The 20,560-nt window shown below is 34.7% G+C and overlaps 2 protein-coding genes across 2 annotated transcripts; one reads left to right on the top strand and one right to left on the bottom strand.

The window, feature by feature from the left end:
- The first annotated feature begins 3,337 nt into the window (after positions 1–3,337).
- Positions 3,338–13,032, top strand: LOC126724775 (methyl-CpG-binding domain-containing protein 11-like). The gene is made up of 3 exons (XM_050429167.1): positions 3,338–3,660; positions 11,686–11,836; positions 11,960–13,032. The coding sequence occupies exons 1-3, from the start codon at positions 3,574–3,576 to the stop codon at positions 12,700–12,702; spliced, it is 981 nt and encodes a 326-aa protein (XP_050285124.1). The 5' UTR covers positions 3,338–3,573; the 3' UTR covers positions 12,703–13,032.
- A 1,347-nt stretch (positions 13,033–14,379) lies between these two features.
- On the bottom strand, positions 14,380–20,138 carry LOC126724783 (uncharacterized). The gene is made up of 4 exons (XM_050429176.1): positions 19,877–20,138; positions 19,546–19,647; positions 19,116–19,276; positions 14,380–14,750 (listed from the first exon to the last, which is right to left on the bottom strand). Exons 1-4 carry the CDS (start codon positions 19,986–19,988, stop codon positions 14,643–14,645), a joined length of 483 nt encoding a protein of 160 aa, XP_050285133.1. The 5' UTR covers positions 19,989–20,138; the 3' UTR covers positions 14,380–14,642.
- Positions 20,139–20,560: the final 422 nt, after the last annotated feature.

Consider the following 20,560-nt stretch of genomic DNA (forward strand, 5'->3'; position numbering starts at 1 on the left):
TTTCACTCCATAGAGCACAAGCAAACTTACAATGGAGTAAAAGATAATCCACTGTTTCCTCATTACAACGACATAGGCAACACCGATTAACAATTGGCAAGTTCCTTTTAACAAGGTTATCTATTGTAAGAATCCCATGCACCCCTAGCAATTGTCCATAAAAAGAAAGACCATTTTAGGCACCTTAACACACCAAATGCTCTTCCAAGGGAAAGAAATAGAAGGAGTGTCCAATAATGAATTATAAAATGGGCGCACATCAAAAACACCACTTCGAGTCAACTGCTAAATCAGAATGTCATCACCCTCCCCCTTGGTATTTATGAGTAAATGTGCTCAAAAAAGTGTAAACTCTCTATAATTCCCAGTCTTGAAAGGTATGACTAAAGAGTAAGATCTAGCTCCTACCTCCCCCATCTAGTGCAGTAAAAATCAAATAAGAAATTTGAGCTTCTTGAACCACAACACAGGCAAACAAATCTAGATACAAATCTTTCAAAGAAAAAGGACTACTCCGAGGGTCGTACCAAAATTGAATACGAATACCCTCTCCAACCACATACACCACATGACCAAAGAAACTCTCTACACCTTTCCTAATGTTCTTCCACATCCCACAACCATGCGTCCCTCTAACAACTCTAGTGCACCAACCCCCTTTAGCTTCCCCATATTTGGTGGCGGCAATAACCTGACACCATAAATGGGTGACTTCATTCCCAAAGCGCCATAGCCACTTCCCAAGCAAAGCTTGGTTAAACAGCTCAATCCTCCAAATCCCCAAACCACCTGTCTAATAACCTTTCCCAAACAACAAGCGGATATTTAAAGACTTTAGTAGATCTCCCACAAAGGAAGCCATATATACATTTAATACACATGTACAATTTCCTAGAAAAAAAAAAGTAACTGTCATAAGTGAAAATGATAGATTCCTGAGCCTAAGCACATGTGGCAGGTTGGTAGCTTGATCTGTCATTGGGGGTAACTGATAGGTATAGTGCTATGTGGTACCTCAACCTTGTCCAACTAGTAACTCAATAATGATGAGATGGTAGCTTAGCGCATCTTTGGTTGGTGATTCTAAACAATAGTTTTTAGTGTTTAAATACTGAAAACTGTAAGCCCAAAAAAGACATAGCGTTGTTTATAGGAGTGTTTGAGTTACTTTTCTCATTTTAGGGTGTTTAAACACTGAATTTAAAAAACTCATCTTATCAGTTTTTAGTTTTCAAACAACATTGCTTAATGGCACTTTTGTAAATATTTAGAAAAGCGTGGGACCCATAATTTGACCATACTTAACTGATAAAAACACACACACACACACACACACACTCTCTCTCTCTCTCTCTCTCTCTCTCCAAATCCTCTCCGTTTCTCTAAGGAAAAAAAAAAAAAAGCTCTCTGGTGTTCATCCTCTCTCCATTTCTCTACCACCATGAGCCACCCACCTCTAGCCACCACTGGAGTCATCTCTCTCTCTCTCATTGCCGACTCTAATCTCTCTCTCCTTATCTTTATGAAATTTCCCTTGTTTCATTTGTTGATATGGCTATTGTGTGGGTTTTGATTTAGGGTTTGGGGTTGATTTTAAAATGGGTTTTTGTGTGTTTAGAAAATAGGGATTTTGCTATTGTTATTTTGTGGTTTTGATTTAGGGTTTGGGGTTGATTTGAAATGGGTTTGTGTGGGTTTGGGAAATAGGGATTTTGTTGTTGTTTGTGGGTTTTGATTTAGGTTTTGGTTTTGATTTCAAATGAGTTTGTGGGAATTTTGTTGCTGCTATTGTGTAGGTTTGATTTAAGGTTTTAGGATTGATTTCAAATGGGTTTGTGGGCATTTTGTTGCTGCTGTTGACATGAACTAAACGAATTTTTGAAAAACCAAAAATTGTATATGCATTATTAATTCTCATCTTAAGGGAAATAAGTGAATGGTAATCAATAAAGGAAAATGTATAAGCAAATACTTAGGGCCTGTTTGGTAAGAGTATTTAAATATATATATATATATATATATATTTTGTAATCCATAAAATGGTGAGTCCTATACTTGAGTTTATTGTTTGGCTAATATTTTCTAAATACAGTTTTTAGAAAACAGTATCCTATTTTCCGGTTTAAAGTAGGATTTTGAAAACGGCTAAGGATGTGTTTTCAAGATTCAAAAAATATTTTTAATGATATAGTTGTAAATAAATTGAACATAGTGGACCCCACATATTTGTCCAAACTCTTTTATCTCTTAAATTAAGGAACTTATCTATATCACAAAAAGAATTTACACACTTCAAATTTGAAACTTATTAGTAAAAAAAAAAAAAAAAAAGTACATGATGAGATCTATTTCCTTATCATTATCCACAAAAAAAAAAAAAAAAAAAAAAAAAAAGAAACAAGAAGTAATATAAAGATTTTATATGTTACTTTTTTGTAAAAAAGTTTTTTTTTTTTTTTAAATCTCAAAAATAGAAATGGTCACCCAAACAATTATTTTTTGTTTTTAGTATTTTGAAAATTTTTCTTAAAAGTAGGAGCCAAACATGTATAATATAAAAATCATTATCTTAAAACTAGTTTCAAGTTCAATTTTTTGAAAATTGCTTTTATATTGTTTTGAAAACAAAAACAAAAATTCTCCTATCAATCAGGCCTTTAACCTCAAAGTATCAATGTTTTCTATATTATTATGTTAGAAACCCTTGCTGATTTAGGCATCCGAGAGTTCTTCACCATCAACCCTTGGTGGCTCATCTAGTATTTTTCATATGTTGATTAGCTTTGGTCGGTCTATGTCTTAATTGTGATCAAATTCATCACCACCTTTAATCGAACATAAATTAGATTCTCCAAAAATCAAATCTCTTTATCCTATTTGTTAAAATAAAATAAAAAACTATGTATAAACAAATATGTTAAATTAAAAAGAAAAAAATAAACAAGCATAGATCAAAATTGTAATCTTAGATTGTTATTCTAAAATTAGATACAAATCCATATAAAAGAGTTTATAAATCTTTGTTTTAAAAGAATGAAGGAGGTCTTCCAAAAAAAAAAAAAAAAAAAATGAAGGAGGGGTGTCAAAATATTTGCAGGTTAGAATTACTCAATATTCGACAAACACGTGCCTTGGCCCACCTAACCGCACAAGTAGAAAAAAAAGAAAAAGAAAAAGAAAAAAAAAAAGCAGGCAAGGCAAGATCCTAGATACGTGGCGGATTCGAACACTATATCAAAAACAGTTAATAACGGACGTAACCCACAACTAATCAAATCCACTTCATACATTTCGTCACGTCCAGATACCGCCATTTCGCACCCCATATCTGAACAAAATATAGAGAGAGAGAGAGAGAGAGAGAGATAATAAGAGACAGAAACGGAGAAAGCGAGAGATAAACACGCCTCACCTATAAATACACATATCTCGTCACGAATTTTCATTTTCGCGTTTTCTTTTCTCTTTTTTTCGAACTCAGTCAGAGCGAGAGAGAGAGAGAAATTTGGTGAGCGGGAAAGCGAAAGAGTGCTCGAAGAGAGAGAGAGAGAGAGAGAGAGAGAGAGAAAGACAATGGCGAGTGGCGAAGCGAACGCGGTGGAGAATCACAACGACGCCGTTCCGGTCGAGCTCCCTGCTCCAGAAGGCTGGAAGAAGCTGGTTCGGTCACTCTGCTTCTCTATCTCTCTCTCTCTCTCTCTCTCTCTTTCTCTTTGATTTTTGTTTTTTCCTTTGTGCCCTAATTTGCGCTCTCTATCTCCCTCTTACGAACTTGCTAACTTGCATAATTCGGTTGAGTTTTCTGAATTTTCTGCCAATTTTTTGTGTGAAGTTCTAGCTCTGCGTTTGTGAATTGTGGTTTTTCACGTTATTCTTTGAATTCTCGTGGCTTTTTTGAACGTTGCTAGTGATTCTTTTCTCTACTCTGTTATTTAGGGCTAGAAATAACTGAATAATTAAACTATTATTTTTGAACGTTGGTGTTGAATTTTTTTTTTCCTGTTTTAAATTTTTAATTAATTACGCAATTAATTTTCTCTGTTACTTTATATTTTGAGTTATTAGGTCTGAGTGTCTTCATTATGTTTTCCTAGTTGCTTCCTTGAAATTTCCTTAATTATGCTTTTATGGAGCTTTAATTTATTGAAGTTGTAGAAATTTTGACTTCTGAAGTGTCAGCTCGTAAATCGATTCAGGGTCCAGTTATCAAGTGCCCTTAGGGCATTTAGTAATGGACTATTTTAGGAAATTTTTTATAAAAATTTTCTAAACCAATGCCCTTAGGGCATTAGTTTATCTCAAAAAAAGAAAAAGAAAAAGAAAAAAGGGCATTATTTAACTTTTCCCATTAAATAAAATTTCACTAAAATGGAAGTTTCCTTAAAAAGAAACACTGTTGATTTTTCTATTAGTAGTCTCAAATCCAGGCCGGCAAGTCCATCTTTAGTAACTACGTGCGTGGCTGGACATTGAATTAATTTCATTTAATGGCTTTTAAATTAGAGTGGAAATAAAATAAAATAAAAAATACAAGCGGGTCTAGCTGTAATGCGGGACAATTCACTGTTATGGTCTAAAACTAAAGAATTTTATTATGCATACTGCTCTTATGATTAATGGTATTGGGCCCACCAAGAATTCACTTCAACTTCAGTGTAGGGGCGGAGCCATAAATTTTTGTTTGGGGGGGGCCAATTTGTGTTGCTAATTTATTAGTCTATACAGACTTTCATACACATACACAAACACATGCATCTAGACACATACATAGAAATTAGTATCTTTCTTAATGGAATATAATTAATCTTTCACCATCTTCCATAGTGAAATCCTTAAAGTTTTCATTTTCAATATAAGTTACCAAATTGTCTACCATTGTGAGTAAAAACATTTCAATTGAATTAATGAAGTGTTCAAAGACATAAATGATCCAAAACTTTAAGAAATATGAAAACACATTTTACCATAAAAAATGATTTTGAGAAACAATACGTTCTCTATAACTACTAGACAAATTGAACAATTTTTTTAAGAACATTCCAACTCAAATATTTGGGGGGACCAAGTCCCATTTTTGAATGCTAATTATTAAAATATTAAATATTTCTATATAGTAAAAAGGAATTTTCAAAAACATGGCCCCCCCACCCTAACATGTAGCTCCGCCCCTGCTTCAGTGATCATAGTTTTGAGTTTTAGTATTGGTAATGGTATTAATATGGTAGAAGAGCTCATTACTGTTGGGTTTTATAGTAGTTTATCGCTATTTCAGCTGATGCATATAGCTAACAGTCAAGGTTTTGTCTGATACTGAATACCACTTGCCTCAGACATGAACTTTTATATGTTATTAAAGAGCAATTCTGGACTCTATCTTTGCTACCATGCAGACGTTCATTTGTTTCTGTTATATCATAGAATTAATTGTTTGATCAGTATATGGTGTGTGTTCAATTTTTTTTTCCTCTGTCTAGATTAGTCCATGCTTCCAATTTCCATTCAATGTATTTTTTAAGATGTTTATGTCAAGATTTGACAATACAATGTATTATTGTTATTTTTTAAGATGTTTATTGTTTTTTTTTTTTTGGGGTGTGTGTGTGTGTTAAAAAAGAGTATCTCCTGGTGCTCTCCCTCTCTCATCACCTTTTAAGATCACTAAAAAAACTGTAAATTGTTTTAAGCAATTGATAACTTGATAATAGAAGGCATTACAAGTATTTTGCAAGTGCTTGCAGTTTGAGCTGCCATCAGGAAGTTCTTGCTGAAGTACCATGGTTAGACACATGGCTGTTGTTAGTGGTAGACTCAGGATTTTCATAATTTGGATGGGAATAAGATAAGATGGGTGGCATGGCCTCCCTATGAATTAATGTAGCTCTGTCCCTGGTTGGATGATTTTGATCTTTTACATTTTTTGGGGTCAATTTGGAGTAGTTGTGTATTTGATCTAATGACATGTTTTTGTTATGGAATTAGCTGGACAAAATGTGATATATATCACATTATAGCAACAAACTTTGATGCCAACATTATAGCAACAATCTTGATTTCAGAGGTATTGTTTTTGTTTTTTGTTTTTTTTTGTAAGTATCAATTTGATTTCAATTTTTTTTTTTTTTTTTGGGGGGGGGGGGGGGGTGGTAGATTCTATTCTTTGTTGCTCAACTTGTTAAGTTGTTCTCTGTAAATTTTTTATTTTTTAAGCTCACTATAATTATGAATGTGGAGAACAAAGTTCATAAAGTTTTCTGTATGAAAAAAATCTTGGCAAATTGGGATTGCGAACTGGAATGTTTTTGTTAGTTGCATGGTGGAAGTCAATATGGTGCATTTGATGAATAGAAGAGATTTAATGTGGATTGGACTTGGAAGAACAAATTAAGCATATATGGAGTAGAATGCAGATTATCTTTGATATGAGGAAATGAAATTTTATGCTAGCAGGATTAGAGTGTGTGAAATTGCTAATAGAAATAGTTGACAATGCCTGGACATGAAATGGAATAGCATGTAGATCATCTTGTGCTAATTTTAAAAATCAATGAGTATATTTGCAAAAAAGGTTTGTTCCCCTAATAGTCTATCTTACTGTAGAAAATAATTAGCAAGCTTTGAGTTAGAAAATCAATGTAAGTAATGGTTTGCCTCCCTAAAAGTTCATCTTACAGTAGGAAATAATTAGCAGGCCTTTAGTTCCAAATTTATTTAGTACCTGTGGAGGAAGTGTTTGATGACAACGTTGGAAATGGTGAGCATGCTGGCATTGCCCATGTAGTGTAGATGTAGTTGCTGATTCATCCACTGAAGACTTATTTTATGGGGTCAATGTGTAAATTCCATCAGCCCACATGTGCAAGAATAGTTAATTTCATTAGTTCCATACTTTTGCAAGGTCCAAAACAACTATAAGTCCACACCTATTTGAAGCCCATAGATGTTGGGCACAGAACAAAGCAAGTCCATGGCCAGTGACAGCTCAGTCAGCAGCCTAAGTTAGGTTCCTGTTACAATTATTTGTTGAGAAAATATTCTTGTGAGCCATGGTAATATTAGAGGCAAGCTGATTATTGTCAAGACCCATAGATTTTGAAAATTTGGTTTCATGAGATGGACCAATTTTTTTGAACAAGTAGATTTACCAGATAATAAGGAAGTAAGGTCTGCAAAGATGACACTCATTGGTGGAGCTGTGGTTTATTGGAACGATATTGAGAAGTTTTGCTTTAGATTGTACAAGCTTGCCATTACTGATGGGGAAAGAATGAAAGAAAAACTTATAGAGGAATATATAGTCCAATCCTATTGAAAGAAATATTTACCCCAATCTCATCAGGATAATTTTTATAGATTGAAGAAGCAATATAGGCACAAAATATATAGTCAATAGCACAATTTGAAGAAGATAAGATGAGTGTTCGCATAATTTCTAGTCCTAAACCACTCCAACTTGGTTTACCTTGACACAAACTCTAGAAAATCTATTGAAAGTCGTTCAAGGTTTGTCATCATTGGTTGAGAAGTTATTGATATACTAGATGGCTTGACTAGGATGCATGGAGTCTTCCATTCAAAGGCTGCCAAATACTCTCGAAGGTAACGCTTTGCATATGAGAGACGATAATGTTGAACTACCAAAATCTTGTGTTGAAAGATAAGTAGTAGTGCCAACAGATGTTTTAATGTTTTTGCAACAAGAAAAACTTCTTTTAGAGGCTGAACAAAAAGAGAACATGGATTTCTTGTTGCATGATGAGGAGAAAGTCCAACTAGAGAGCAACAAGAAGCTAGGGGGTACTCATGTAATGAAAGTGAGTTTGATCCAACTTCTATTGTGCATGAAGATAAAAAGTATGAATGGAGGAGTTTGATACAATTGTGCTTTCTGTGGCTCAAGATAAGGTTGTAACTTTTGCAATGCCGATTCCACATCATACGAATTTAATGATGTGACGGAATGCAAGGCTTATCTGTTTGTAATGTTGTCAAAGGTTATTCAAGAGTTAGTGTTAGTGTCACATGCCATAATTCTTATCCTTCAACACTTCAAAAATCGAGTACGAGTTTTCTCTAGCTAGGGGATAATGATGCAGAATGGGCAAATAAATATTATTTTAGGAATCAATTTTATTTTTATTGGCCAATTAGAATTTATTTTAGGTATTAGTAGTTAATTATGATATTAGTATTATATTTGATTTCTGAAAGGCAAGGGTATTTTTGTAATTTAATCATTTTTGTTTCTAAGTCAATTAGAATTAGGGTTTGGTCCTAATAGTCTATATATGTGTGCTATTGTACTCCTATGTAAACAAGTTTATGATGAATACTATTTCTCTTGGTTTGGTGTCCATTCCAACTAACCTGTCAACTCCTAGCAACCCCTAGTGCCAACTTTATTGTTATCCGGATCATCATTTCTTGCATGTACAAAGCTTGATTGATGGTTTTCTTGTTGAGTGCTAATCATATATGATCATGGTAAGTTCGTGATTGGGTCCATTTTCAGCGGCTGGCTTGCTACCTTTGTCCTTACTTCATAATCTATGACCGAATGAAAGCAAGTATAGCTTTTATGCTTTGGCACAATGGCTCATGTTTGGTTCCTTCAAATTGCGAATAAGAGCCTCACAGGACTTTTGGACAAGATTTGAAGAACAGTAGTTCAAAAGACAATAGGAGGGAGAAAGGTTCAAGAAAATGCATTACAGTTGGAAAGAGTAGTTGTCAACTGTTCCCCCAACCCCCCCCCCCCCCCCCCCCCCCCTTTCTATGCCGGGAAAAGTGTTTATGTTTCAAAGGTTTGTGTCTTGTAATTGTATAAGTAATTTTTTCTGTTGTAGGGATATTATATCATGAATTAATGTAGTCATTGAAAAAATATGGTCACTACCTTTTTGGATGGCTGCTACATACAGTGGATTTTGCTAGCATCAATATCATTGAAAAAAGATGGTCACTACCTCTAACCTTTGGATCTCCTTTGGTTTACATAATAAAGCAAGTTAGATCTTGAGAACATGTTTTTCATGTCTTATATATAAGTAATTTTCTTTTGGGAATTTGTTGATAAAGAAGGTGGTTTGTGGATTACCTGTCAAAAAAATAGGTGCTTTCAAGGACTTTCATGACAAATTATGATAGAGTACTACTAGAGGGTTCTTTACATAAATAGAATGATGGGATGATTTGTCACTTTGCTGGGGATTTTCCCTCATCTTATGGCAATTGACATGCCTCATGTACGTTGAGAGTTTCATATAATGGGTTATGTCAACTAATTGTTGAAAAATGAAATAGGTTGCTGCATCCTAGGAAGCACAGGCTCAGCAAAATGGGCTGCGTGCCCATGTCAGACATGGACACACCACTGACACTGCTGCATGTGTCTGTTAAGTGTCCGGCAATATATATATATGGTAGAGACATGACTGGGCCAAAAAAGAAAAGAAAAGAAAAGAATATAACAGAGATTTGCAAGATCCCCACCATCCCTTGAAGGTTATACAACACAAGATCTCTTCTTTTCTCACAGATCTTCACGATCGCCTCGTTCTCTCTCTCTCTCTCCCTTCACATCACATGCCTTGCGGCTTGCCAGCCTTAGATTAGCGATTGGGTTGATGACTGGTGATCTATCAGTAGTGCGATCACACCTCTTTGGCAATTAGCGCGATGGCAAGGTGACCTATCGGTTATAATATGATTCTCTCTCTCTCAAACACTGTTTCTTTTTTGTTTTTATTCTAGAAGCAAACTCTATTTCTTTTTGTTTTATTCTGGAAGCAGAATTATTGAGACTCCTTTTGTTTTTATTTTAGAAGAAGAAACAATGTAGTGGCAGGGACTGAGTCATTTGTTTGTTTATTTTTCTTATTAATTGTTATAAAATATACATATAAAGTTATTATGTTTATCATTCACTTGTAATTTTTTTATATAAATCTGTAATTGAATGATATGTAGGTAAAATGACTATTGAAAAATTGTCTGTTATTAGTAAATTGAATAATTTTGATTGTTATTTATTTTAAATCTTGATTTTTACTTTAAACATCATTTTATGGGAATCATTGAATTTCTTTGCTGTCTATTACTGCTTTTAATTTAATTTTATATTTGTTTTCAAATATTTCAATGGCTTTTACCTATTTTTAAAACCTAAAATAAACATAAATTTTGCCCAAAAATATATATAAAATAAATATCAATTAATTAATTAATTGTCGTATCCCTGCCATATCGTGTCCTAATTTTTTAAGAAATGCTATGCCCCGTTTTGTGCCAGTGTCCATGCTTCCATAGCTTATCCACCTTGTTTTGTGAAAATTGAGATTCCCTCTGGATAGTTCAATTTATTGATGTGAATTTCTCTGAATGTGCAAGAATCATTATTGTTGGCTCCATGGGAGATTCTTTGAGTTCAACATGGTTTTAGTGAGCCTCTTTCCAATGTAGTGGTATTTTGTGATCCTTACTTTAGTTCTGGGTAGAGGTTTGAGTTATGAAACATCATGCATATTGCCTTTTCATTATAGACTTATTGTGGAAGTTGTATTTTTAGGGCAGTGGTCAAATAATTCAGAATTATTGATAGCATTTCTTAGATATTCTTGTTTGTTATGTATTGTAACTTGGCTGGAATTGTTAGTTTTTGCAGTTGTCTGTTATTGATATTCTATATATCATAACCTTTCGTTGGGTAGGTTTGAGAGGAATAAAGAATATGAGTGCATATTTTAGTTTTGTGTTTAATTACTTCTTCTCTTTCCTCTCCTCTTTCTACATTTGCACGGCCAAAGATAGGGAAACTCTAAATAGATGATCTCACATTGGAGGTATTTGGATGAAAACTAACAAATTGGATCAGTAGGATCATGTGCAGAGATTGACTCATTCTAGTTTCTCAAGCTCTGCTCTATAGTTCCATGATTAGAATTATTCTTTTCAATCAGTGGCTAAGGGTAACACGGACTAACTTGTTTATTAGTCTTTTTTTGCTTACTTCATGTTGATTTAGTGTAGATCATCGTATGATCTGGACGTATAAATGTAGGAAGATGCTTGGTGTGCAAATTTAGCAAAATAAGAAATTGTTGTTATTATTATTTGCCATTTTTGCATTTCGTATAATTGGTCAGCTTGGAAGGAAAGCAATTGCATCCCTTAAGGCTTTGGCTGGATATTACGATTTTGTTGTCTCTTCTGGTTATTTCTGGCAGGCTAGAAATGATTTGTTTTGTAATCATTCATGGCAATGATCCTATAACTTGTCATCAAGAGAGTTGTTTTATTTATTTATTTTCCCTCCCATTTATATTGATTTTCAAAGCTTCCTTGAAATTTTGAAGAAAAAAAGCATTAGTGCATCCGTTTTCTTGCTTGTTAGCGCTCTAGAAAGATTGCAGGGCATTTAGGCTTTACTAATAACACAGAAAGGGCTTTTTATGTTTCACTTTTCATTCGACGCACAATTTTTTTGTTGATAAACACTCAATTTATGACAGTATGTTGCTGATATGGTGTAGTTGGCCCTACATGCTTTAGGAGGTGATGACTGACATTGCTTAATTTATGGTTTCTTTGATACTACTTTATAGTTTTGTATGTCAATGTTGGATTGTTTGGTATGCTTTATTATTTTGGGACTCTTTTGGTTCTAAGAATCTTTTCCTGTGCTTACAGTTTAATCCAAAGAAGAGTGGGACACCAAGGAGGAATGAGGTAGTTTTTGTTTCACCTACAGGTGAAGAGATCAAGAGCAAAAGACAATTAGATCAGTATCTCAAATCTCACCCTGGAGGCCATTCTAGTTCTGAGTTTGACTGGAGCACAGGTTCCTGTGTGTTGTGTGTGTGTGTGTGTGTGTGTGTGTGTGGCATACTTGCTTGCATGATGTGTGTTGTGTTGAACAAAAGCCTTAGACATAGTAAAAACCTCTTGTGTCATGTGCCAACAGGTGGAACTCCAAGGCGTTCTTCAAGAATAAGTCAGAAATCAAAAGCAACAGAATCGCCAGAAGCTGAACCTCCTAAGAAAAGGAGTGCTAAGAAGGGAGCAAAAGAGAAGGATGATAATGATGAAGAGAAATTAGATGCTGCAGCTGGGGAAGCAAATGAGGAAGTGGAGCTGAAAGGTAAAGAGGATGTGGGGGAAAAAGACACTGAACCTAAAGCTGAGGAAAAAGTCGATGAAATGGATATTGAAAAAGTAGAGAACAAGACAGCTGCTGATAAGACTTCTGATGCGAAGGAAGAAGAGGTTGTGAATAACTCACTGCCAACTCCAGCGTCGGAGGAAGCTGAGAAAAAACTGACAGAGCCTGAAGCTTCGGCTAAATTGGAAAATCAGGAAGCTGAAAAGAAGACTACTTCTGATGCAAAGGAAGAAGAGATCAAGTTTGACTCACAGCTGGCACCAGTGACAAAGGAAAATAAAGAGGAGGCTAATAAGCTGCCATCAGAGCCTGAAGCACCACCCTCACAAGTTTCTGCAGCAGATGGGAAGGTTGAAAAGGAGTGTGAGATGGACAAAGAAGGAAAAGAGGACTCTCTTGCTGAGAATCTGGTCGGTGTGGCAGAAACCAAAGCTAATAACAGTAGCATTCAGGAGAACGTAGATGGGTCAAATCCCATAAAAAACCATCCGGTGGGTTGTGAGGAGACATCCCATGGGCCCAAGGCGTCTCAAGTTAACTGTTGAAAAGTCTGTTTGTAGGCTTAAATTCTCAAATTATAGATTCTCTTCCTATTTTTCTTGTTTCATTTAGGTTATTTTACTGATAATGGTGTGTTGTACTGCAATTAAAATTAGGATCTCATACGGCAATTAGGTGGTGTTGATATGCTGTGGATGTCCTCAGCGTCATCGCCATCAATTGCATTAGGTCTCTTCTAATACTTATTTTTCCCAATTCATGCATCTAACTCTGACATTTGGTACTCAGATCAGTACTAGTTTTTTTCTCAGCTTATTGACTGATAAACATGATCTTGTTAAATGAAAGATAAAGTACTATTCCATTTGTGAGCATTATTGGAGCATAAATTTGAAATTGCATCGTGTGAGAATGTGAATTACCTGAGCTAAATCGTAATTGAGAGCAGGCTGCTGTCCTGCAATGTACCTGAGCTGAATGCCGAGTCTTGAATGGGGGTCAATTTAGAGCATAGCAACGTAGGCTTAAGCAGTATGTTGGAGTTTTGATGCAGTGGAGAGTAAGGCAATGGGACACCGCAACATGTTTAACTTAGGCTTTAGTACTAATGAAGTTTGATAATTTTAGGTCTGTACGGATGATCAATATGATAATTGTCAAAAAGGAAAGTGATATATTGTGTATTTGGACTGTCGGTCAAAAGAAGTTTTTACATTAGTTGCATTTTAGAGGTATGCCTAGGACGTTTATAAGAGGTTCCTTACTCCAATATACAAGTATCCGAGGGCAAAGGATCGAGAGTCAAAAAGTGAGGTTATTCATCATGCGACAAGTTGGGTCTTGAACAATCATTTTTTTTTCCCTCATCTCAAGGTGTAACCACCAAAGGGTAAATCTTTAGATACTTTTGTCTTTAATTTGTATTTTTGAGAAAATCAATTTGAACTAAACAATAGACAGAATTTTGGAAATAGTGAGAAGTGATCACCAAAATTCTTATTCCAATTATGCATTATTTAGATATAATGTCTCTCTAAATTCCTGTAAAAAAATTCAAATGACTGCTTGGAATTAATCTTTTGTAAACGAAATTCTTTTCTATTTGTTTAATTGTCCAGTGCAGGAGGAAATATCATTTCACCTTTACATCTCCAAGCATTTTTCCTTGGATTGTCTTCATTTATGCCAATTCCGATTCCATTCTTCTCGTTTACCTCAAATTTCGGTTGTTACTTTGAAAAGGGCACAAATATTATGGAGAGTTGGCACGCGGTGCTCATTTCCTAACATCTAATGATCATGGGCCACAACATCATGATTTGATTAAACTGGATGAAAATTGATGGTACTAATCCTTCAAAGCAAGAGTCCCCTTAACGACTGCTTGAATATCTGATTTTGACACCTTGGTTTTCTAGACCAAATGCGGGAAGGATTTGATTAAACCGAGTATAGTTTCAACTTTCCTAGATAACAAAATTAATACTTGCCAGTAGAATTTGGTTATTTCCCCTGCAATCTTATACAGGTTAAAGCCAGAGGCATCAAGATGATCTAGGTTCACACATAGTACTAGTTCAGATGTAGTTAAGAGGTACAAAGGAGAGGCCAAGCTCACCACCATCTTTAATATTCAGTTCCATTATCAAATTATTAAAAAGTCAAGCTTCTGAGGAGGATGTACTATGATCTGCATATGGTGAAAACGATGGAAAGCATGGTTAAGCTAACAAAGACAACATTAACATATCCACACCTCACACAAAGTAATTACATTTTTAGCTCTCAAGTGTCTTTCTTTAGTCTGAGAATAGCACATACAATACACCACTTTTATTTACGGTTTTGTGCTGAAACTGGTAAAACCAACAAATAGGTGGTTTTTCCATACATGTTCAAAGTTTTGGATACCTTATAGCTTCATGGCCGCAAGTCATTTTCTAATCAACACCACAATGCAACACCGCAAACATGAGCAAGGTATTCAACTATCAGACACTGAAGATCCAAAGCTGATACTGAATTTGAAGCTAATGCAGGTCAACAGTTGATTGTTACCATCCTCCAGTGTCATCTTAAGAGTGTAAGAGCCCTGTGAATACCACAAACCATCAGCTGGTTGATGTGAAACACTAGAGTAAAATAAAAAAAAATAAAAAATGATAGGTTAAACTGTTATATTGGACTGACAATGAAAGAAGGAATGGAAATTACTGATTTGCAAGTTTGCCTTCTCTTAGCCATGCATATGAATCCACATGAAAGAGGATACTTACATAATTACGTCCATATATATGTAAAAGACCAATATTTTTTTTTCCCTTTCCCTCGGTTCTCTCTCAATAGTTCACAATCAATCAACACCACACTGGGGAGGAGGGGATTTTAAAGTGTGAAAATCTCACTAATCATTATGTAGCAATAGCAGTGTTAAAAATTGAAGCTGATTTAGCAAGTTTTTACTCCTGGCTCAAAGTCAATTGTTAATAAAATCATAAAATTCAAAGCTCAAAGTAGGATACAAACTATTCAAAAAAAAAGATATGGAACTTCCCAAAAGACCTATAGTCAGATAAGTGAAGGTGGAATACAGACATATACAACAGATTAAAAAACTAGATAAGAAAGAGTTATAGACCTAGGAAAATGCTGCTCCCCACAAAATTTATTTGCTTCATGATAAGACTGTTGATTTTTCATGTAGGATACAAACTATGCAAAAAAGATTAATGGAACTTCCCAAAAGACCTATAGTCAGATAAGTGAAGGTGGAGTGCAGACATATACAACAGACTAAAAAATCTAGATTAGAAAGAGCTATAGACCTAGGAAAATGCTGCTCCCAACAAAATTTATTTGGTTCAGGTCATGATTGTTGATTTTTCATATACATGTGGATGCAACATAAAAACGAAAGAAAAAGCAATACATGAAGTGAAAAATACCATTGAAGGTCTTTATTTCTATAATCCTGTGAGAGGAGAAGGAAAATGAAACACTTTAATACATTAATCTGTTTGGTTTGAGCGATTTTAGGGAGGATGTAAAATGGGGAGTGTGGTGATGTTCTTTCTCTGGGCCCACACACCCTTATCCAGCCCAAATGGAGAGAAAAACTGATAGGAAAATGAACAAGGGTAAATTAATAATTTAACATCATTTTGCTGGGACCATCAAACACTGTCAAACTAGGAGATCATAAGTATTTAGTATTTTCTTTTTCTTTCTTTGATCATTTTTAAAAATTTTTTTTAAAAAGAAAAGAAAAGTATTTTAGTATTTTCTTTTGAGTCCAAGTATGTCTTTTATTAAATTTTTAGTTTAATAATCAAACAAAAAGCCATAATGCTACTAGAACAAGAAAGAGTTATTGTATATATTTATGCTCAATGTACTCAAAGAATAGATGAAATTGATCTATAAAATATTGAATGTTTAAGTAATGAGGCATGTTGGCCTTATTGTTCTTTTCTCCCTTTCTCTTCTTTTTCTCATCTTCTTTCTTGAGGCACTGTTCAGATTTCTTTCACCTATCAAAACCTAAAACCCCACACGCTTTATTTTAACAAATAACCATCAAATAATTCATCAAACCACCTTTTAATTCCTAACACAACCCCATAAAGGTTTCTTCAACAATTCTAACCCCATATCCACAAATTGTCCCAATGCCAAACCCACCGCAAGCACATGTAGGACAAATTCCAATTTGTCCTACATCAATTTGGTATCAAAGCTAAAATCCTAAAACAAGTATAGACCTACAACTCTCTCTTCTATAATTCTAAACCCTAAAACCACAAATTCTCCTAACCTTAAACCCACCACAAGCACACAGCGGTAAATTTTCCATTTTATTTTTGGATAAGTAATAAGAATTTTATTGAAAAAATACTACTTCATGCAAAAGGGGCACAACGTAGCCAAAAGAATTACAAAATATATATATAAATATATATATATATATATTTACAAAAAGATATAGACTCAATAAACATTGGAATGGAATTTGTCATTAATGTTTGGCCACAAAGAGAGATTCTCTTTGGAGGAAAGTAGTGGACAAAGATATGGTAATGAACGGGGTGACTGGTCCTCGAGGGTGGGTCAGGGTCCTTGTGGTGTATGTCTTTGGAAGCATTTTAGAAAGGACTGTAGATATTTTTTCAGATTCATCAATTTTTAAGGTTGGTAGTGGTATCAATGTTTGTTTTTGGCATGACTGGTGGTGTGGGGATGGGGTTCTGAAGGATGCATTTCTAGATTTTACAAACTCAAAGTAAGGAAGCTTCTGTGGTGGATTACATGAGCTGGAATGCAGGCAACTGTCATTGGGATATCACTTTTATTGGAGCTATTCAAGATTGGGAGAAGGATATTCTTACAGATTTCTTCAACTTCAACTATTCCAAGTTTGCAACAAAGATTAGAAGGGATTCTGAATACCATATCTGCTGGGTAGCAACATAAAGCACATTATTAGAGGTAAAATCCCTCTATAAAGTGCTAATGCTGGAGGTGTGCATTCTTTTCCTTGGAAAAGCATTTGGAAGGTTAAAATCCCTGAGAAGTGGCTTCTTTTACATGGACAACTGCTTTAGGGAAAATTCTTTTGTTAGATAACTCATGAAGAAGAAAGTTGTAGAATGGTATTGTATGAGCAAGGATGGTGAAAAAGTTGATCATTTACTTCTACATTGTGAAATTGCTAGAGAATTATCTCTAGTGTGATATTTATTTGGGGTGCAGTGGGTTGTGTCTAATAGGGTAGTTGATTTGTTGGTCTGTTAAGGAGCACTTTTCTAGGCACCACAGCAGTGATATTTGGAATGAGATCCCTCTGTGCATAATATGGACTATTTGAAAAGAACAAAATACTGAATGTTTGAAGGAATTGAACAAGCCAAAAGATCTTTTTATGTTCCTCGTATTGTTGAATGCCCGCTATAAATGGTTATTTATTCTCTAATAAGCTTTAGTTTCTTGATTGTTGTAAATTTAGTTTATTTTTGGTGCCCCTTACACAACCTGTGCACTTGGTGGTGCTCTTTCTAAATTTTTTAATATTACTTCTAACTTATCAAAAGAGAATAAGGGATTGCACAATTTTTATGCAGAATAAACTCCATGCAAAATATGCTAAATTGAAGCAAATGACCATATAATAAACAATCCATGATAAACAATCCAAGGAAAAACTCAAGACTTAAATAACAAAAGAAACAAAAATTCAAAGCATTGGTAAAGGTTGAGGACTTAGAAGCACACTCCAGATTCCCCTTTAAAAATGAGAAATTGAGCTACAGGCCAAAATTGAAGATAAGACAACCAAAACACGAAGGTAAAATACTCATGATCAAGAAACTGAAAATTTTTCCTTAAGAAGAGTGGTTTCTTTTTTTGGTGGGGGGGAAAGAGAGGTTGATCTCAGGCTCGCACCAAAAAACAAATAAGGGAATTCATATGTTTAGACACAAATTTCAAATTCCAGGCATGGGCAAGGTGAAGGATATGCATCTCATCTTTACAGATGAAATTTTGGTCGCAGATTAACTTAACGTCCAGACGAATTGAATCACAACAGACATAAAGGTCTTTAGCAGTGAAAAGATGCAAGGTAAGTACAGCTCAACAATGTATGATGATTTATACTGAAAAGGGAAATAACTATAATACTAATGGTATTGTAACCCCAAGAATCTTTAAACTAATCAATACAGCTATAAAATAGCAGGTACATCTCCAACACCATCTGGTTACAGAAAGACCTGCAAAGGAACTTTGACCATGACAGTTAACAAATTAAAGATCTGCAAAGTTAGAGAAAGACAAGACTGTTCACCATCATCTGAAACAGGCAAGAAGTTGACTCTTTCTGAATGATGCATAATTCAGTTTCAATAAATGGAAAAAAGTAAGAGTGACAGCAACATGATGCATGAGGGCAGCAGAAAATGCATGGATTCTGTCATCTGTTGATGCATCATCCATCGCAACATATTCTGGGGTTCATGGATGACGTAAGAAGAAATAACAACTACTTCACAGAATAAGGGATAAGGAAATAAAATTTATCCAAACTAGGTTGATGTAAATTCTTTAACCATGTCACCAATGAGCTCTAGCTCAAATGGCACCTCCTCCCCCATAAGAAGGGGTAGAGGGTGAAGTCATGGGTTAAAACACTGTGAATTCTTTAACTATGTTTGCCAATAAGCTCTAACTCAAACAGCACCTCCTTCCCATGGGAAAGGATAGAGGGTATAGCTATAAGCCAACGGGGCAAGATTGTATATCTACATTCACAAATCATTTTTCCTACAATAATTGGCAATCGATTAAAGCTTTGTTCGAGTTAATGTATAATTCAGCATACACACAGTGAGAATGTTTGAAGAGTTCACCTTAAATATCAATACATAGAGCAAGAGTTTAAATCTAGTAAAATGAGACTTACAGGTGGTGTAAATCCAGGTAAAGTTTGGCTGTGAGAGAGCACAAACTTTCCTGCTGCAATAGGACAGCTTATCTCCTCAGAAAGATCATGATTTTCTGTATGGACGTGCACCCCAAAGTAAGAAACGTCAATGACAACTTTCCCACTGGAGATGGGTTTACCTGCATGAAAGATAAAGGGTAGTAAGCTCACCTCACAAAAGATTAGCAAAATATATGTCCGATGGCACATAAATTAATTAATGCACATGCAGAAGACAAAAAGGGAAAAAGGAACTCTCTGGATTTGATCAAATTCATAGTATTTGGAAAATCAAAACATGTAACAAGTTATACGATCCAAGCTTACTTATATCAAAGCCACATAAATCAATACTTTCCTAAACAAAGAAAACATATAAATAAAATAAAATAAAATTTTAAGCAATTACCAGTTGTGGCTGAGATGTTAAAGGTGGCTGGCTTGCCTGACACCACTGGGTTGGGTGATACCACAACACCAGAGACCTTCACAGGGTAATCAGCTTTCTTATCTGCACAATTCCACAAAATCCCATTAATTTAAAAGAAACAAAAAAAAAAAAACAAAAACATCTTTTTTTCTCTGGGAAAAATTAATCATTTACAAACTTATGCTTAATACCCAAATAAAAGCAAAGATCTGAAAACCCTTTAACATATAAGAATTAAAGATTTCAATAGCCCAACTGATTGATAAGATGGTACGCAATAACAGTGAAAGAAAAAAAAAATGGAACTGACCGCAGTATTTGACATCTGTGGTGGTGGCTTGAGCGGAAGGTACAAGAACCAAAGATATAATAGCAGCAAATAAAAGCAGAAGGGTGAGCTTCAAATCAGCCACTGATTCCATGGATATGGATTGCTTGGTTGCTTGCTTGGTGGGATTTTTGTTTACCTTTTTAGGGAGAAGAAGAAGAAGAAGTGAAAGTGAAAGTTGGACTCTCTAGTCTCTACAAGATATGTATAGTGAAATGAAATATGAGGTGTCAGTGAGAGGAATTATGCGAGGTCGCATTTTTTTTTTTGTTTAATATGCGAGGTCGCATTTATGAATATAAGTCCCATAATATTGATTATTGACACGAAACCAGACAACGTAACACACATAAAATAATGGAAAAAGAAATATCACATAAATAAGTCAATAACTTCTTGTTAATAATAAATTTCATTTTGATTTGTTTAATTTAATATTATTTGGATTTTTTTAATGAATAAATGTTCCATACAAGGCTTTTTGGTAGAGTCCAAGAGAGGTGTGCATGGAAGCCAGGATGTTCTCAATAGAGCCAATTTTTTTAGGCATCCAAAGCTCCTATATATCATATGATTATGTCACCTTTTTTATATATATATATATGGGTTGATGTGTCATTGGACATTTTTATCTCCGAGAATTTTATGTTACATTTCACACTATCA

Source organism: Quercus robur, chromosome 1 (assembly GCF_932294415.1).
Source record: "Quercus robur chromosome 1, dhQueRobu3.1, whole genome shotgun sequence".
NCBI lineage: Eukaryota > Viridiplantae > Streptophyta > Magnoliopsida > Fagales > Fagaceae > Quercus > Quercus robur.